The 19,085-nt window shown below is 41.9% G+C and overlaps 1 protein-coding gene across 4 annotated transcripts in view; it reads left to right on the forward strand.

Annotated features, from left to right (window-relative positions):
- The window catches only part of TGFBR3 (transforming growth factor beta receptor 3), a 125,382-nt gene that overhangs the window by 57,737 nt on the left and 48,560 nt on the right, over nt 1–19,085 (forward strand). For all 4 annotated transcript variants that reach the window (XM_030032390.2, XM_030032393.1, XM_030032392.1 and 1 more), the window contains exon 4: nt 16,065–16,202. In XM_030032390.2, the coding sequence (XP_029888250.1) occupies nt 16,065–16,202 (138 nt within the window). The remainder of the gene's footprint in view (nt 1–16,064; nt 16,203–19,085) is intronic.

Here is a 19,085-nt window from a genome sequence, read left to right on the forward strand (position 1 = left end):
AGATATACCATTTCTGGGTCTGGGTGGGTGCATAATATTCAAATTTTCCACAACACTTGGTTGGCTTCAACCTCATATATGCAGGCCAGCTCTCCTGTTATGCTGAGCCCATCAAGATCAACTTGATCACTTTCACCCTGTTACTGCTTGTTCCTTAATGATCTGTGGCTCACAAAGTCATGCACAGGCAATGTTATCAGTCAAACCAGGATCTGCACAGTGGCAGTGGAAAATGAGTTTGGCCACCTGCAAACCTCTCTGTCAAGCTTGAGGTTGACTGGTCCTTTTTATCACAATCTTCTTTCACGGTGTTTTGCATACCACTTGTGAGAGCGAGGGAAGGGGCCCACATCAGAAGATCGAGAATGGGAAGCCCAGATGAATTACTGCTTCCACCAGTGCTGCGTGCCAGTGAGGTCTGAGAGTCAAGTTGTGAGTGACACTGTGGCAGATGTACTCCAGGAACACCTTGTATTTGTTGCTTGGAAAGCAGTAGTCCCTCATCACATGCATTTCTTGATCCTGGGTATTATCCAAAGCTTGCCCACAGCCTGTGGTAGCTCCACTGGCTCACCAGGGTGGTTTCGCAGGCTGCTGTTACTCCCTTTCCCCACAGCCTTGCCCAAGAGCCCTTTCTGGGCTGCCAGAATATGGGACTGATTCAGAAGTGAAGCACATGATAGACCTTATAAAGCCTTAAAGATACTGGCAGCATGCTCCACAGAAATTGTAATCATTCAGTGTCTTTCTCAGATGATGCCATGTCTACTGAAAGCTGCAACTCCCACACAGCTAATATACTAAAATGACACTGATGTCTTAATTGCCTCGAGTGATGGACACTGCATTGCCATGTCTTTAAAAAACAAACAAACCAACAGCCACCTCAGCTTCCATTTCTTAAAGAGCCCTCACCAGCCCTCTTCCCCCTCTTCCCTTCGTTAGCACTTTGAAGCATATGTGCTTGCATAAAATGCAGCCTTTTTTTTAATGTGGCTTTTTCATCTTGTTTGCTCTGGACTGCAGTCTTTGTGGGTTGTTTTTAGCCAGCTCAGGATTGTTGGTCATTGGATTTGGCAATTGTTTCAAGTTCTGCCCACCAGAACTGCCAGAGGAAGTCGTGTGTCGGCCAGAGGAGCCTGTTCATGCAGAGCCTGCTGTCGTGCAGGAGCGTGGCTTGATGCGTGTCTACCCTTAAAGAGGCAGCAGTGACTGCTCATGACTTGGAAAGTGCTGTGCAAACCCTCGGCGTTTTCCGTTTTTAGAAACGGGACTGTTTGCTGTGCACAGAAAGTGAGACCTGCTCTTGGTTTCAGAGAGCTGTGTGGAACAGTGTCTGAAGCCATGCCAAGGCCCACCACAGAAGGCTAAAGGGTTCAAAAGGAAAAATGCCAGAATGACTTCTCTGATTGCTCAAATTTTTTGGTTTTGCTGACTGCTATTTAAAATTATATTTAAAATGACCTGTTGGAAGCTGAAAATTGGAGTCTCTTGTGTTCCTCTGCTGTGAGTGCCCACAGGTACTGATGTGCTGTTGCAGGATTGTAGAGAGAAATGGGGCTGCTGCTGCTGCCTTTACTAGATGGACTCTTCTTCCTCCCTCTCTGTTGCTCACATGTGTGTAAGCACACTGTGCACATGCATTCCTATGTTCTTTCAGGCAGATGCATGTGTTTTGATTGTGATCATAAACTGTGATTCACGTTCTTGGTCTCTGGTTCCTTCCTCAAAGCTTCTATCTGACATGCCTTGGAGTATTTATAAATTACTGCTTTGTCTATAGTTACTTTCCCCAAGAAAAGATAGTTAAGGAAATAAAGACATTTCCAGGAGTCCATTTATATCACAAACACGATGGTCAGGTTCCAGTCTAGCTTTGGGCTCGTACGCATGTGTGTGTGAGATGTTGGAGCAACCCTTGTCATGAGTTGTCATGTTTATGTTGTTCTCTGGAGTGTCTGTTTGAGCCAAAAGCTGGAATTAATGAAGTTGCTCTCCTCCAACCTCCCAGCATTGGGAAAAATTTCCAACATAAATTGTGTGGAGCTTGCTGTGCCTGACAGCCATGCTCCTGTATCAGCTGAAAAAGTAAAACCTTGCAGTGGCAAGATATGGGAAGGGGAACAAATGTTTTAACTGTTTAGGTTGGTTTTTTTTTTTTTAATGTAGATCATGCTTTTGGTAACACTTATATACTCAAGTTTGTGTTTCTCTAGAAGAGTCTCTTATTTTCCCTGTGAAACATAAACAGAGCACTTCTACAGTAGTAAAACTTGTTATTTAAAGGAGAAGATGCGAAAATAGCACCACCATGAGGTACAAACATCTGAAACGTAAACTGCTTGAAAAAGTTTGAAGGAATTATAGGTAATTTATAGCTGATAGTGTCTCTAACAATTGCCATGGCAATTTATAATACAGAAATATTTTTATTATTATTGGAGCTCATGCCATATGTGATAAACATGATGGTGGCAGTAGTTAGTTTTTCTAGATGAGAGGTAATATTTGGTGATGAACCAAATCTCTTCAGTGAGGGGAAAGTATTAAAATCTCTCACCTTTCCGGATATAACCAGCATTCTCTAACCCCGAAGACTGGTTAGGTCTGACTCACTCTTCTGTCATCACCCAAAGCAGCAGGGTCTTCATTTCTTCTGCATGGACACAATCCGCTAGTGCATGCGAGTACATAAGTGATGTTTTGAGGCCTGTTGGGAAATGTGACTCTGTATAACATGAGTTTTGCAGAGAAACACAGTGGCACTTGCTTTGTAGGTATCTTTCAGAACAGACCATTGGAACATGCCTTCTTTCCTTCACTGGGTTTCAAGTGATACTTGCAATGAAGTAAAGCAGACACTGAAAATACACCTGAAGCTACGTGGAAAAACACTGCATGCAAGGAGCAGCAGTTCGTTCTGACACTGTTAGCTGGAAAGCAAGCCAGTATTTTCTTCAATAAATCTGTTTTCAAGCAAGAATCAGCAACACAGCACAGATAAGTGCATGGAATAGCATAATTGTGCAAGAAAATACTTGCATGACAGCCTCAGTAATGTCTTCTGGAGAATTTTGTCAGTTTTCATGGCTTTGATTATACATGGCAAGTATATACAGGTGTGAGTAGTCTTATATGGGTAGGCCTGATGAAATAGAAAATTTGGTTCCTTAGGGGTTTGGTGGTTTTGGTTTCTTTCCATGTAGTCAGTATCATAAATTCATTCTTTGAAATATTTCCAAAATACTGTTTTGGTTGTACAGAGAGTAAAAGTTCTGATTATTTTTTGAAGTTAGAAAACAGAAAAAATTGGGGAAGAATGAAGACCTGCCGCAGGGGAGTAGGGAGACAATGTATTGGTTACAGTTACTTTTAATCTTCTGAAAGCAGTATCCTTTGTGTTTAATTTCTAATACCATTTGTGAGTGTATGTATTACAAACACACGCTTGCACCAGCTCTTACTCAGGCTGGTGGGTTACTGACAATAAACAAAGCTGTTTCCTAAATCTGGTGCTGCTGCTTAGGTTTTCAGTTTTTTATGACTCATGCACACACACCGTTCTTTACCCTGGCTTGGAAAGCAAGAATTTAGTTTTACATGTTCATTAAAAATGTGAACTCCACATTTTACACTTTCCTATGTGACTGTGCCTCTCTAAAAGACATCTGCAGAATGATGTTTCTTTTTTCCAGTCATCTGGATCTATGTGTGGTCTGGCTGCAAAACCTTTGAGGAGCAAATTGTTTTATATGTGGGGGCTTGCAAGTGACATAACCCTTTGTCTTGCAGTCTTTCTGTCATCTATTTCATGTTTGTAATCTTTTCTTGCTTTGTGAAGCCGCATTGTGTCAGCCTCTTTCCCTTCCCCACCTGCAGCTTTTGAAACAGTGTTCATCTGTTCCAGATTTACCGTGAGATTTGGAAATTCTGTATTCAGAGTCCAGTTTTGCCATGATGTTCTTATGACACCATGTGCTATGTTACATCTGCATGGTATTTTGCAGTTGAGACGAACTATGAACTTGCTGTGTCTACCGTCAGAGCCTGGTAGAGGTGAGACAATGCTAACAGTGAGTCTCTGAACCCACGGTTAGTATCATACTGAGCTATGACTGATGAGACCTGTTGAGAGGCAAGATGTATCAATACTGTAGTGGTACATTAATGCAGCTATGTACATTCTGGTTGGGTGGCTAGCACCTATCTAACATGCTGAAAATACAGGCAGTGGAAACTTGTGTTTACCTGGAAAAGCCTGTGTAGATTTGCTCCAAACGCCCCAAATGCATTTAAAGAAAATGGTCCTGGCAGAAGATTGTCATCTGTCTTTTGTCTGTCAGTTTAAGAAGCATTTTCTTTGGGACAGGAGCTGCTTTTTAGTATGTACTTATATGTCCTCCAACATAGTAGTGATTCTGCACACCCCCCCCCCCCCCCCCCCCCCCCCGTTTTTTCAGGGCATTGGGCACTATGTTACACAACTACCTGGTAATAGTTTAGGGATGGGAGAAGGGAAGAGGAGTATAAAATGAAACTTACTTTGCAGCCCAGCAGATTCACCAAATAAAAGCTTAGATCTGCAATATATGTACTCGTAAGTGCAGAATAGAATATTGTCTGGGGAAACATTTCCTTTTCACATGAGTATTCTACCTTAATTGTTAAAGTAAAACTTACTCTGTTGTGATACCATTTTGTGAATAGGCCACTTAACGACAGCAGGGGAGATGGTGTACTTGCGACTTACGGGAATCGATCCTGTGCCCTTAAACAGATGTAAAGCTAACAAGAAATTTTCCCACAAAATGTATAAAAGGAGGACTTTCCCCTTAGGATTCATTATATAGCATGTGAACAGTATTGACATATACTGATTTATGCAAAGCTAAGTGAAACATAGTGTTTTAAGCCTCCAAGTGCTGGGAAGCCTGACGGTTTTGTCGAGAGGCAGATGGCACAAATGGTTTCACTTAATCTTTGGGAGCCTGAGTGTCTAGTTCAGGTCATAGGAAGAATGGGTGAAGTGGTCCCAGCCTTGCACTGGTGGGCATGGGCTTTCCATTGAACAAACCGTGGGGCTGATCACTGTGGACAGCCCTTGTTCTGCAAAGTGGAGATAGCACGTGAAGATTAGATTTGGTTGGCAGAGCTGAGCAGAGATGCTTGTGCAGAGACTGTCTGCTTTCTTTGCTGCAGCCAGTTGTTTTTGAAAAATTTTATTTTTCAGGAGAACTCTGTTTCTCCAAACTATATAATGCATGAGATAACACCAAAGACATAAAAAACAGATTGAAATATATTTGCATAGGGAAAGCTGGATCTTGTATTATTCAGGTAAACGAAGCTAAAGTAGGCAGTTTATACGTGTGTCTGATCTCTACATAAAATTTATCAGTAAACTCTTCAGGTTATACTTTAAAGATCATTGTCACAGAGGTAGCTCTATCAGTGTGAGTATGACTTATGCTAATACAGTTATAACCTTTGTGTTCTGAAATAGCTGTCCTTATATAAAGCCCCAAGTTTTTTCACTTTTGTTATTCTCACACTGTGACAGTAATACCACTTTTTAGTGCAAATAGGACTTCAATAACTGTCCTGCCTGTTTGCCAAGTTATTTGTATCAGGAATAGCTTTGGTCCTAATTTTTTGATTACCTATGTATTTGCATAAATGATTAGCATCTAACATAGTGTGACCACATTTGGCAGCTCCAGCTTAAAAGAACAACTTTGGAACACTAGAAATTAACTGGCTACGTTTTTGTCTGAAGGTAAATTATGTGACTGAGCTGTGGACAAAAATAGTCCAATGTTTTCATGAAGTTAGAAGTACTATTTTGTAACGTCTTATTGTGTCAGGACTTTCTGACGCTGTGCCAAGCTGTAGTGCTTTCTGAATGGGCACTTTGGTCACTGCATTTCCGGTAAAAACTTACCAGCATGGTTGCCTACTCGTACGCTTTGAGGAGAAGGTATCACTGGTGCAGTAAAACATCAGTTATGAGCCAGATACAAACGATAGTGCTGCTAGGTACTGAGCAGTATGTTTAGTGCCATACAATGTGCCACTGTGCTATCCTGTACTAGTCTTACACATGTTGTATTTGATAATGTTATAGTACTGAATTTTGCTTGTAATTTGCTTTTTTAGTCTGTTGTCTGGAGCAGCTGAATTACGAATCCATATGAAGAGATCTAAATGTGCTGTAATTCCATCCTGTTACACAGATCCTCAGCTTTGTCATTTAATATTTAGGGCTAGAAAGGTACCAGAACTTAGACTGGTGGGAGAACTACAAATAATATTTGAATATGCTGCAAGCTCTTAGGCTTTTGTTCTAATGGACACTCTTTTCATCAGGCTGTTGGATACAACTACTGTGTTAGTGGGTGGGCAGGACAGTTTTCAAGCTGATTCGGAGCGTAAACCTTAAATCTTCGTTAAAGACGGTATGTCCATTTGAGTACATTGCTCTGAACGTAACAGCTGCCAAATGCAGGGGTAATGCTCCATCCTCACTGAGGGTGAAGGGAGCTTTGCTTAGTTCTCCTCTTGAACATATGCATTGGGGCTGCCATTTTTCCTCTGAATCATTAATAAAGCATATTCATGTTAGAGAGGCCTTCTGGGAACATTATGCATACTTCAAAATAGTTTGTTAGTGGATGTTGGCATGTACATGTGGTGCAGGACTTGAATATCTTGATTTGTAAGTTCTTTGGGGAGGGAACTGTCTGTCTAGCACAGTGCACCCTGACCTTTAGCCCCTGTTGCAGGACAAATAGAAGTAAAAAAAAAAAAAAAAAAAAAAAAGGAGATTTCAAACACCTTTTGGTCAAAGGTTACTGTACTTCTTAATGAAGAGCGTGCAGTGGGCTGTAGATCATAGTGGGGTAGTCCTTTTCAACCTTTCTGTTCTCTTGCCTTCTTTTTGATGAAACCCTGTTTTCCAGTCTGGGTGGTAGATTGTAAGGGTCAGCAGACTGTGCAGTAGTATTCTTTTTTTATAAGGTAACATATAGGACCACATCAGTCTCTGGCTTAATGCCAGTAGCTTCAGTGAAATTATGCCAGGGGTGAATCTTTCCTGTGATTTTCACAATTGAGCTATAACTGCTGTTTAGTCAATCTAATTCTCTCTGTAGAGTGTGGGTGAGAAGGTCCAGGCAATGTCAATCCATTTGCAACCATATATTTAGGATAAAATAAGCAAAGGGCTGATTTTAGAATTAGAGTGTTACCTGAGCCTTGGAAATAAACTTCAGTCCTCCACACACCTAGTAGATGCTACCAGAAACTCAGACCCATTCCCTGAGGACTGAGTTGTGCCTCATCCTGGCAGTAATGCAAAAAGAAAAGGGCTTTCCTTCCCCACATGTGCTTTGCATGCATCGCAGCCCCCCTGTTCTCTCCCGAAGCGGCAGGTCCCTGCCCCAGCAGCATCCTGTAGCACTGGCCTGGCAGAGAGAAGAAAGCATGGTGCGTCTCTGGCAAGGGCTGCGAGGGTGGCACAGCTTTGAGTTCTGCAGGAGAAAAAATAACTGTGTGTGGGTATGAGTGCTTGTTTTTAATGGCATTGCAATTTTCCTGGAGATATTTATTTCTCTGACGCTGTTCTGAAGATCTTCTGTCTCATTGCTGGGGTGAGTTTTCAAAAAAAATAGGTGCTTGCCCTGTATGAATAAGAGAGTCTGCATTAGCAAACCTTCCCAGAATGGGAGCAGTGGGGTCTCGCATGCTTATAGGAACTTGCTTATACAATCGTTTGATTTAAGTGTGCAGATATGTAACCCTTTGAGCAAAATTACTTTCAAACAGTAACACCATGTGAACATATTTTGCGTTACTTGGAAAAATCAGCAAACTCTCCCTTGGAAACTGTTGGGTCCCGAAAGCTGGACATTGCAGTCTACTATAGCTGGATGGTATCAAATCTGTAAGACAATATTCAATGAGCATAGCAAAAATATGGGGGGAGGGGGGAAAGTGTTCCATTTTGAATTCACAGTCCCTGCCTAAAGAATACAGTTTTTCTTTACTTTCCTCTTAAAAAGAAGAAAATTGGCCTTGAGATCCTTCCCAGAGCAATTGGTAAACGCTTTTGAAAAGTGGTGCGGTACTACATCCCACCACTTGAGGTGGAATCATGGATTAATCCTTGACTGAATTCTTTTATAGCTGATGTATCAATGTTATGTTTTTCAAGTGAATTTCAGTAGAAATGCTAAACCTCTTATATTGGATAATATACACTAATGAACTGTAAAGATAAGTTTCTTCATATTAGTTTCTTTGACTGTTGCAATACCAGAATAATTTATGTCCTATAAATATTATATTAACAAAAAAAGTGGAAACACTTATAGAGGGCAGTGATAGGTATAAATTTTCAAATTTCTGTTCTAAGTTTTGCCTGCTTTGGACTAATTAACTTAATCTTTGCAGCTGAGTAATGAGTTAAGATGTCATAAATCCATCTTTAGTGCATCACTTGTAAGTCAGAAAATGTGTTTATATGATCTGAGACTTAAAATTAATTTTTTCTCTTCTCTTTTAGAGAACAGCTGTCTTAGCCTGGGCAGTGTAATTCGATACAACACAGCATATTTCGTCCTGGTTTATTAGCACAAATTCATAATGGCTGGTTTGGAAAATGTGCTATGAGTTTATCTAAAGGCCTTCACACTGGAATAGTTAATTCAACCTTACAAATCCTTGGCACTTGACTTTCATCTTTTAGAACAAAACACTCAATCTGCGATTTGATGCCTTGAAGTCAGCAAAACAAAATGGTACTTTAACAGCAGTGTTTACTTTGATCAGTTTTCAGCATTTGTGCCCTTGCCTTTCACGTAGTACAAATTGCTTTACCAGAGTAACAGGGCAGGAGCCCATAGACTGTTTTTGTAGTTGGTTTCTGTGGTGATACTCAGCCTTCCATGAAACTGTGATCTCTGGGGACAGAGAAGCCTCTGCTGCCGCCTTAACCTTGCTGCTGCTAGAGACCTTAAAGGAACTCTTTGCAGACTCTGCAGACAGTAGTGAGCAGCATGAATACGTGCAAATACAGCTGGCTAAGTGATGACAGAGTAAGTCTGATAGACATGGCACCTATGAAATGTATCTTTTTAAAGTCTTTATTTTATTTTAATTTTTTACAGTTTTTAGAACATATATTGAAAAATGTATTCTGGCAAAAATGACAGAACTTCTCTGTGGTTCATGTACTAGTCACAGTTATATGCTTTATTGTTGGTACGCTTTTTAAAAATGAATTTGTAGGTTGTGTTGTAAGATTTTTAGAATAGCTTTTGTCTTTAATTTTTACCTATGACCAGTTGCCGTATTCCTCAGAAGTTAGTTATGTACGGTTTGGAGGAGTTTGTGCCAAAGGAGGCCACGAAGGGCAGATGTGAGTCTGGAAGAGGAGCTTGCTCTGACAAACAGCTGATGAAGCTGAGCCTTGCTGAGAGGACCATTGCTGACACACATGTCCAGCAGGTCTGGCCTAACTACTGATTGCACACTGAAAATGCTGGCTCTGCAACAGCTCAGTGATCAAATGAGCCCTTCACTAGAAGCAAGGGATATGTTGGACCACAATGACTTATTTTCCTATACTGTTGTTATGCTGCTGTCTGTTTGGTTAATGTGCTGTCCCTTAATATGTTCTAAAAATAACATGGGCAGAGCAATAGCAGCTGCTTTTAAATGGACTAGGTGACCCAAAAGTGCTTTAGTCCATTTAATGATTCTGGTTTAATTTTCTTTTGGTATTGCTGGACCACTGTGGTGGGTTGACCCTGGCTGGACGCCAGGTGCCCACCAAAGCCATTCTATCACTCCCCCCTCCTCAGCTGGACAGGGGAGAGAAAATATAACAAAGAGCTTGTGGGTCGAGATAAGGACAGGAGAGATCACTCACCAATTACCCTCACGGGCAAAACAGACTCAACTTGGGGAAAAATAACTCACTTTATTACAAATCAACCAGAGTAGGGTAATAAGAAATAAAACCAAATCTCAAAACACCTTCCCTCCACCCCTCCCTTCTTCCCGGGCATAGCTTCACTCCCGGATTCTCTACCTACCTCCCCTGCCCAAAGCGGTGCAGGGGGACGGGGAATGGGGTTTACAGTCAGTTAATCACACGTTATCTCTGCCGCTTCATCCCCTTCAGGGGCAGGACTCATCACACTCTTCTCCTGTTCCAGCATGGGGTCCCTCCCACGGGAGACAGTCCTCCACGAACTTCTCCAACGTGGGTCCTTCCCATTGGCTGCAGTTCTTCATGAACTGCTCCAGTGTGTGTCCCTTCCATGGCGTGCAGTCCTTCAGGAGCACACTGCTCCAGCGTGGGTCCCCCACGGGGTCACAAGTCCTGCCAGAAAACCTGCTCCAGTGTGGGCTCCTCTCTCCACGGGTCCACAGGTCCTGCCAGGAGCCTGCTCCAGTGCGGGCTTCCCACGGGGTCACAGCCTCCTTCAGGCATCCACCTGCTCCGGTGTGGGGTCCTCCCTGGGCTGCAGGTGGATATCTGCTCCACCGTGGACCTCCATGGACTGCAGGGGGACAGCCTGCCTCACCACGGTCTTCCCCACGGGCTGCAGGGGAATCTCTGCTCCGGCGCCTGAAGCACGTGCTCCCTCTACTTCTTCACTGACCTGGGGGTCTGCAGGGCTGTTTCTCTTACATGTTCTCACTCCTCTCTTCTGTGGCTGAAGTTTTCAGGTTCCATGCCCCCCCCCATCTTAAATCTGTTATCACAGAGGCACTACTGGTGTCGCTGATGGGCTTGGCCTTGGCCAGCAGTGCCGGCTGGCATTGGCTCTGTCGGACACAGGGGAAGCTTCCAGCAGCTTCTCACAGAAGCCACCCCTGTAACCCCCCCTGCTACCAAAACCATGCCACACAAACCCGATACAACCAAACTGCTCATAATGCTGTCTGAGATGGAGAAGACTTTGAGGTAGTATGGTGCTGAGAAGTACAAAATGTGTATTTTATAAGCTTGTTTGAACCTATAAGAATGAATGGAGACTCTCTCTTTTTAGATACCTCGTTAAAAAAAAAAAAAAAAAGCTTGTATGGGAGTTTCAGAAAAATAATGAATTTCACCATAGAGTTCAGTGAGTTCAGAATTTCACACCATGTCTTCACATCTCTGTACAGCTCTGAACACATGTAGGACTGGTTTCTGATGGAGTTTCTGGGGAATGCTTCACATAAATATTTAATAATATGGATACTGCCAGTGAAAATACAAAAAGAAAGGGAAAATATCTAGTTAGCTCTTTTACTATTAACTAGAAACATTTTGTTTGGTGGCTTGAAGTGATCAAGTACCTTTCTATTAAAATTGTGGTGTGTTTAGAAGGTACTGTGAACTGTCTAGACATTTGAGAAAGGATGTGCCTTGAAGAACTCACGAGCTAAGATGAGACAGAAAGGTGGCCAGGGGAAGGGCAGCACTGCTTAGAATTCGGTCAATATATGGTTTAACTAGAGCTACAGTGAGGGCACTATAGCAGAAATGATGTTTTGGTGAGAGATATTGCTATAGAGAGCAGGGATGAGGATCTTCCACTGCAGTGCTGTGCGTGGAGGCAGCCATGCCAGAAGTTAGCAGAGGGGCAAAAAGGTGGGAGCACGAATGTGACAGCAGAAAGCTTAACAAGGCAGAGCTAGAGAGAGGGGGACGGTGTCGTGCTGGAGGTGCCGGTACACCTGAAGCATGGAACTTGTGCGTGTGTCGGTGTCATAAGTTCATAACACCTCAGAGTCCCATTAAGCCTCTCAATCTCTAAAGCAGGAGTGGAAGAGGCATTTGGGTACGTCTGGTGTATAGTCGAAGTCCAGGCTCTTACTTGGACTCGACAGTTCAAACTGCTACCTTCCACACAGAAACACCTCTCACCTCTCTGGTGAGCTGTTTTGACCATGCCTGCCTTACCTGGGCTGAAATTTCTGTGTGATAGCCCACCAACTGCTGTTAGGCAAGGTAACACCCATGTGCTTGGCAGCTAGGTTGTTGGCAAAAAGCTCTTGAATGCTAGTAACTGCCCAGCAGTTTGCTTGAAAATCTTTCCAAGGACCAGGAAAAAGTCTCCCATAATAGATACCACTGTTGTGTATCAACAATCACAGTGATGGGCGCAATCATAAACATTAGGGGGGGGGAAATAGTTACACGGTGAGGAGTCTGTTAATTTTGTATGACTTCTCAGTGGGAGTGGTCACATTCAGGCTAGGCTACCCAGCTGCTCCTCATCAGCGCTAGGTCTGAAGCAAAAATGAATTATGAAAAACATGATGACCAAGATGGTCCTGAGCAGTTTTTGAGCAGCTCTGTGAGGTTTTTTTCAGTCTGGAAAACAAAATTTGGTGCTGAGGATTCTGTTATGCCAAGTATAGTGACAGGGAATATATATGCCGAGGTATATAGTGACAGAGGCTGCTGCAGAAGCATGCTCACGTTAACTATATTCTTCTTCAAGTTAAGACTAGGAATATGAATTCCACATTATGTGTTCTGTTGCTGTCTTACTCATGAGCAAACTGAGGGGTGCAGTAATGCAAAATTACATTTAATATGAAAATTGTCACAGGAACACTTAATTTACTCATGAAAAATTAATTGATTTTGTGTTAAAGTCCTGTAGCTTTTCTTAAGGATCAGTCTGTACTTTTCAGGCAGAAATGTAGGAAAATTCCATTATATGATGTAACTTACCCTACAGTTCCAGCCAAAGGCATGGATAGATATATCAGCACTTCTGAATACAGCTCAAACTTTGTTGATTATTTCCATGCATGTATGGAAATAATCGTATGTGTGTATATTATATACATATTTAATTTCCAAAGCCTAAAGGAATAGCGACTATGAAATCTGATAGTAGATCCAGTTGCAAAGAGTCTCTGATTTTCTCACTAAGGTAATATGATTGCTCTGTATGCTCTCTCATGTGACCAAACCAACAGGCAGAAATCTTCATGAAGTCTAAAACATCTGTCTTGTCTGATAGACGTTGGCTTTGAATAAACTTGTCTGAGATCAGTTGAAACAGAGATACTTCTCCATTTCCTTATTACCCAAAGGACTTGGCCTAGCTGTTTCTGAGATTAAGTTTTCAGTGTGTTACATTTCTTGTATCATTTCTAGTTTTAGTAATTTCTTGTATCATTTCTAGTTTTAGTAAATATTAGAGGTTTTAAATAGCAAAATTTTTTAAAATTTCTAATAGGAGCTGCTTCTTTGCATTGACTCATCATTCTAATAAAAACACAACCAGGGTGCAAACCCAAGCTGTGCCCCCATTGGCCAGTGTGAGAGGATTGTTACTGTTTTTCTATTCTTGGTTATTTAAGTACATAAACCTGTATTATAGTTTGTTTCATCAATATTTATGTTAGTCTTTACTTCCTTTGGGATGAGAAGAAACCAGTTATCATTGGGTGTGAAATTGTGGCTATGGCGGCATATGATAAGAGTGGATGTGTTTAATATTTACTCCAATTAGTGTAGTAGATTTTCTCTTTGATGCTTTGAAGTTAGAGAGTTTAAAATTGAATGCACTTTATGCCATTTGGAGCTGAAAAAACACCAGAGTAAAATTTGAACTCGTATTTGCCAGGTCAGGATTGCAAAAGTTATAACTGGGCTACTTTGGTAAACATAGATTACAGTATTTTTATTGCTTTGTAAGAAGATATAACCCCAGAACGAGGTAATTACATTTAATAGTTTAAACAGCTTATTACTAATTAGCTGTGATTACAGCTGAAAAACCACAAGAATTAATGAAAGCTTTTTAATAGCCATGAATTTAATAGCAGTTCTAAACACCTTTTTCTTTCCACTTTCGCCTCTCCATCTCTAGACAGAACAACAAGGTGAGAGCCTTCTAAAACAAATGATTTTATCTTCTCTCTTATTTTCGGCTAACAGAATTATTTTGGCTCTATAGCCTGATACTGTAAAGCAGGTTTTATAGCTAAGATCATGACAGTTTGGCATTTGGAGTCTCTGTCATCCTGTTAGCGTTCAGAGCACTAACACCCTGCAGTTTCCTAAAATGAGGTAATTTATTCTTTTGAGGCAGAAAATGGAGAGAAACATGGTCCCCGGAAGACACAATAATCTGTGGTAATGTTTCGTTTTGGAATTACATAAATAAAACTAGGCCTCCTGCCAGGAGAGGCCAAGCAGTAAGAAAGGTGGCTGCCTTTGGGTGGAAGGTGGCAGTGCCCAGCCTTCCTCCAGGCAGAGCTAGCACTGCCCCTGGCTGCCAAAGAGAAGAGGTGCTTGTTCTTTAAAGCAGTTTGGTTTTAGTACAAATACAGAATTATTCTTTTAATACCAGTTTTCCCACAAGTTTTAATCAAGCATAACAAAGTTGAAGATAGGGTTGTCCTCAGTGCCCCCAGAGGTGTCCTTATGGGATTTTGTCATCTGTTTCACTATAGGGACTTGAGACACATTCATTCAGTGGCTTTCAAGAATTGAGTAAATTCTCCATGTAAGCATCTGCTTACCGATTGGTGTGGTAAAACAGCCAGTTGTTTGCTAGCTTTTTTGCAAGTTCTTAAGTAGCAGAAAAAGGTCTTTCTGCTGTCGTCCAGGTGTCTGTCAGACCTGACACCTAGGTTTGACTTTCACTTTGCAGTGATAGTGAACTTTTCACTTTGGGGGGGGGGGGGGGGGGGGGGGAATAAAGAAAATAAAAAAGAAAAAAAGAAACCTAACTTTTTCTTTTAGAAAGATTTTTCAGCAGTAATGGGTGCCTAATATTCAGTTTGGTCTCTAGCTTTCATCTAGTTAGTTTTCCAGATGAATCTGCATTTCCTTTAATGCTAAACTAACTGATGTTTACCGTCATATAAGAATAATGCAATAAACTATATGTGGTGGGTTCCATTTCTCAGATTTCCTTTCAAATTTTCTAGCAGGAGACAAAATTCATTCTGAATTACTTGCATGCTCATTTCTGTGTGCCACTACTCAGATTGGTGGTTGTGTTCATGTTTGCTCCCTCTATACCTTTTCTGGGAGGAGTTGTCATTGTCTGTCAGGGAACCCACCTGCCACCCACTGTTGTGAGACATCAGCTCGCCAGCTTAGTCTGTGTGATACATCATCTCTCCATTGCACGCTAAAGCTTTTTTCCTATAAAGCAGAATGAATTATCAAGCCAAATGCTCAGTGCTTAAAAAGCTTATTAGATACTACAAAACCACTGTGATTTCAATTACAAGTTGCTATATGCTAAAAACTGACAGGCTGTTCTCTGTCATGTGTTTGGCTAGGGTTTTGCCTCACATTGGCCCCTTTCTAGAAGGGCAGCACTGGGATACGAAGAGCTGGGCAGGAGGAGCTTCCAGCAACCACAAACTGATTGCTTAAAAATCACCTCTAACAGGTTGCCTCACTTTTGTGATGTACACTTTCCTGGGATCATTTTCCCCTTGTATCCTTTTAATCCCTGAAGACAGGCATTTTCTTTCCCTACTGTATGTTAAAATTTCTGTTGGAATGTCTTCCGTAAACTAGTGTAGTGCTCACTTGTGTTTCTGGATTTGTTCCTCCTGTTTTTTGTTTGTTTAGTTTTATTTGTTTTGCAGGTTAGATTTATGGCCTAATAGCATCAGCAGATGAGGTTTGTACCTTAAGCCAGCTTTGTAGGCTACCATCTAGAAACCAGAAACTGGAGTTTGCTTTGCAATTCTTTTTATCTTCTTGTTCTCCAACTCTCAGCTTAGCGGTTTGACCTTTTGCATAAGCTATTTTTCATCAGCATTTGCCAAGCTTTTCTTAAACACTTCAGCAGTGCTTTGCAAGCATAGAGCACAAATGTTAACTATTTCATCCTTTATATAATCTGTGCTCTGTTGACTGCTTTTTTTGGAAGTAGATTAGTCTATAATTTTGAGTGAAGAGGTCTGAATGCTGAAAGCCATAATACATATAAAAATGACCTTTGATTCATTGTTTCAAATTCCACTTTGGTTTTCAAACTTATAAGGAAGTATTCATGTATTTCTGTGTTTCTCTGTAGGTCACGTTACATTTGAATCCAATTTCATCGGTGCATATTCACCAGAAGCCTCTGGTGTTTCTTCTCAACTCTCCTTTGCCTCTGGTCTGGAAGCTAAAAACAGAAAGACTGGCACCTGGAATCCAAAGAGTTTTCTTTGTAAGTATACACTGTCCTTTGGTCTGCTCTGTATCATAGGTACTTGCTGCGCAAGACATAGAGTTAGTGGCATTCATTTGGAAAGTTTTCAAACATACATTAAAAAAAACAAGTTAACAGGAGGTCAAGTTTCAGTGTAGGGCTCTGGGGAATGGTTAGGTGGTAGGGCAAAGTAGTTTGGAGAAAGTACTCAATTACTTGTTATGTGAATTCAAGGAAAAGAAAGCAAAACTGCTTTTTCAGAATCTGCATATCATGTAGTTATTAACACTAGCAGCCATTCCAGTTCAAAAAGCTGTCAGTCCTGATTAGAAATTTAATAGTACCATAATGCAAAAAGCCTCAAAGCAATGGTAAATATTATGGGTGGACGCTAGTTGTGTGGTCTGTGACCAAAACAAAAATCTGTATGTATTGAGCTCAATATGTACAATTACAGTCTATGTCTCTGATGAAGCTTGATGTATTGAAATGACCAAGCTAAGTCCAGAATGAAGTCATTTTTATTTCTCAGAAAGACTGGAGCACTGCTTATAATGCAGGATCCAAATATTACCTAGTATTTGTAAATCATGTCCTTGCAGTTTGCCAGGACATTCAAGTTTTCTATTTGTAGTGAAACAGACAAGTTGTTTGGATTAAATTTTTAATGCATGACATCATGTCTAATCATGAGTTGTCTTTATTAAAGTTGCAGCTTTTACTATATCCAACTCTAATTGCAGAACTAAACTTGATTATTTTTAGCTGTATCCTTATAGGGTTTAATTTTGCTCCTCCAGCACAGGCTGACAGTGGTAGGCAAGACTGTTTCTGCAGTACCTGATGGGAACTTAATGGCATCACTGTGCATCAGCAGGGAGGGAAGGTGGACAGTGCTGCAGCATTAGCACACTGGGAAGGGACGCTGCTCTCTCAGTTGACCTGATATGGTGGTGACACCATTAAGTGCACCAAGAGTCCTATCACTTGCTGGATGCCAAAAGCTTTCTGGGATTGTTTTTCTTTTTCCTGTCATCAGGGTATAAGAGTAGGAGTACCCTTGATATTTTGAACTTCGAAGGACTCCATCCTGTTTCCAGTACAGCATGTTACTGATTGGTGCAAAAACATGGGCTTGTTTTTATTCTAAGGTATTCACCTTAGAAAAATCTTAGGTTTTCTCATTACTGTGTTAGAGACTCTTGACCATTATCTTCTTGTTAACCATTCCTGGTATACGTCCTTAATGCAATCAGTACAGTTCAGGTCTGCTCAGAAAATGACTGAGGAACAAGGTGAACAACAGTGTAAGTCCTCACTCCCCTCCTGGCCAAAAGAAACAGCACCTTTCATCAGTTAATCAAGTCTTGGACCTACTTTCAGTTTAGTTTTGATCTCCTCCTACAATTACTACATCATCACTCCCATTTCATATCAGCTATCTCTTCCCTTCTCTTCTTCCCCCTCCAGGATTTTCCCTCTCCTCTCGCCTTGCCTCTGGGAGCAAAGAGGTGCTGTGCTGAGAGCCATCCATTTCTGCTCAGCAGACTGCGCCGGTGTTCAGACTGCTCCACTTGCTTGGTTTGGCTCAGCAGGGCTTCAGCAGGCTGCATTAAAGCATAGGAACAATAGGAATGTGCCTAAGGCCCCAGCTGCCAAAACTGTACCATTAGCTAAGTGTTTGCTTCAGAAAACTGTTTCAGGGTCTCCTGGTTACAGAAAACAGGCTTGAAAATGTGAGCAGCAGCATTCATGATTTGTGCCAAACAAGAAGCTGTCTGACTTCAGGAACTGCCACAGTAAACCTGGCCACTGATGCTGCAGGAAGGGGTGGGCTGTCTCTCAGGTGGGGCAGGAGTACCTGGTAGACGCTACAGGTTCGGTTCTCTGTTGGTGGGACTCAAATACCTCCTCTCAGTGCTCCGGCCTCTCAGGCTCTGCTGGTCATGGCAAGGGCTGAAAGTTGTGGTGCCTCACGCCATCGTCCCAGCACGCACTTGTGGCGCTGGGATAACACGGCTCCCCATAAGCTGTGCAGATACGGGAGCTCTCCTTTCCGTTGCAAGGAGTGAGCTGGCTCTCAATGTTGACCCATCCCTAATCACGTTTAAGCATCTGAATAGCTCTCCATAACAATTTGGACCTCTTCAAGTGCCATATAATTTGTGTATTCTTCCTTCCACCATGTTAAGGTTTCTATTTTTCTTTTCTGTAAAGAGCTTGAAGGATGAAATTGCAGAACAAAACCTGCCAGGGTACTGATCCACCACTACCTCTCCCAGTTTAGTCCCTGCAGTCCCTCTCACTCCAGAATTTCATTCTCTGTGTTCTCTTCTGTAGAGAAGGCAATATTTTTGCTGCAAACATCAGCTAACTTCAGTCTTTTATCAGGGGCTCATCAGCCTTCCCACTTTTCATGTACCGGTTTCTCAGTAGCTAGTGTGGCTTGGGATGATAGGCCATGAGGTTACAGGCTGAACAACTTCAACTGTGGTGATCATCCATTGCTGTTCCACAGTTCCACTCTGCTCACAAGGACAAATGCATTGTTTTCCCAAAAGCTTTCTGAAAAAAAGAGCACAGAAAACACAGGAAATGCTGAGGAAGTCCTAGCAGCACCTGTGAGCAAGTGCAGTATGCCAAAAGGAAATCAGGGGGCTCTAGTTTTGCAGCAGAGCTGTTTGCCTGTGTTGGGCCATGCCAGTTTGCAGTCCCTGGGACTGCCTCTGGCCTAGAGGAGCCTGTCCCTTTGCAGAATCAAGGGCTCTTGTTTCAGGTGAGTTGTGGGGCAGATGGATGCGCTGCTTCTACTCTAGTAGTAGAGAATGTCATTGCCAGAGCCTTCAGTAGGTTTCAGAGAATTGAGCCTAGGAGTGTAAATAGCAGCTCCAAGGGCTGCAG

The sequence above is a fragment of the Aquila chrysaetos genome, chromosome 12, assembly GCF_900496995.4.
Source record: "Aquila chrysaetos chrysaetos chromosome 12, bAquChr1.4, whole genome shotgun sequence".
Lineage (NCBI taxonomy): Eukaryota > Metazoa > Chordata > Aves > Accipitriformes > Accipitridae > Aquila > Aquila chrysaetos.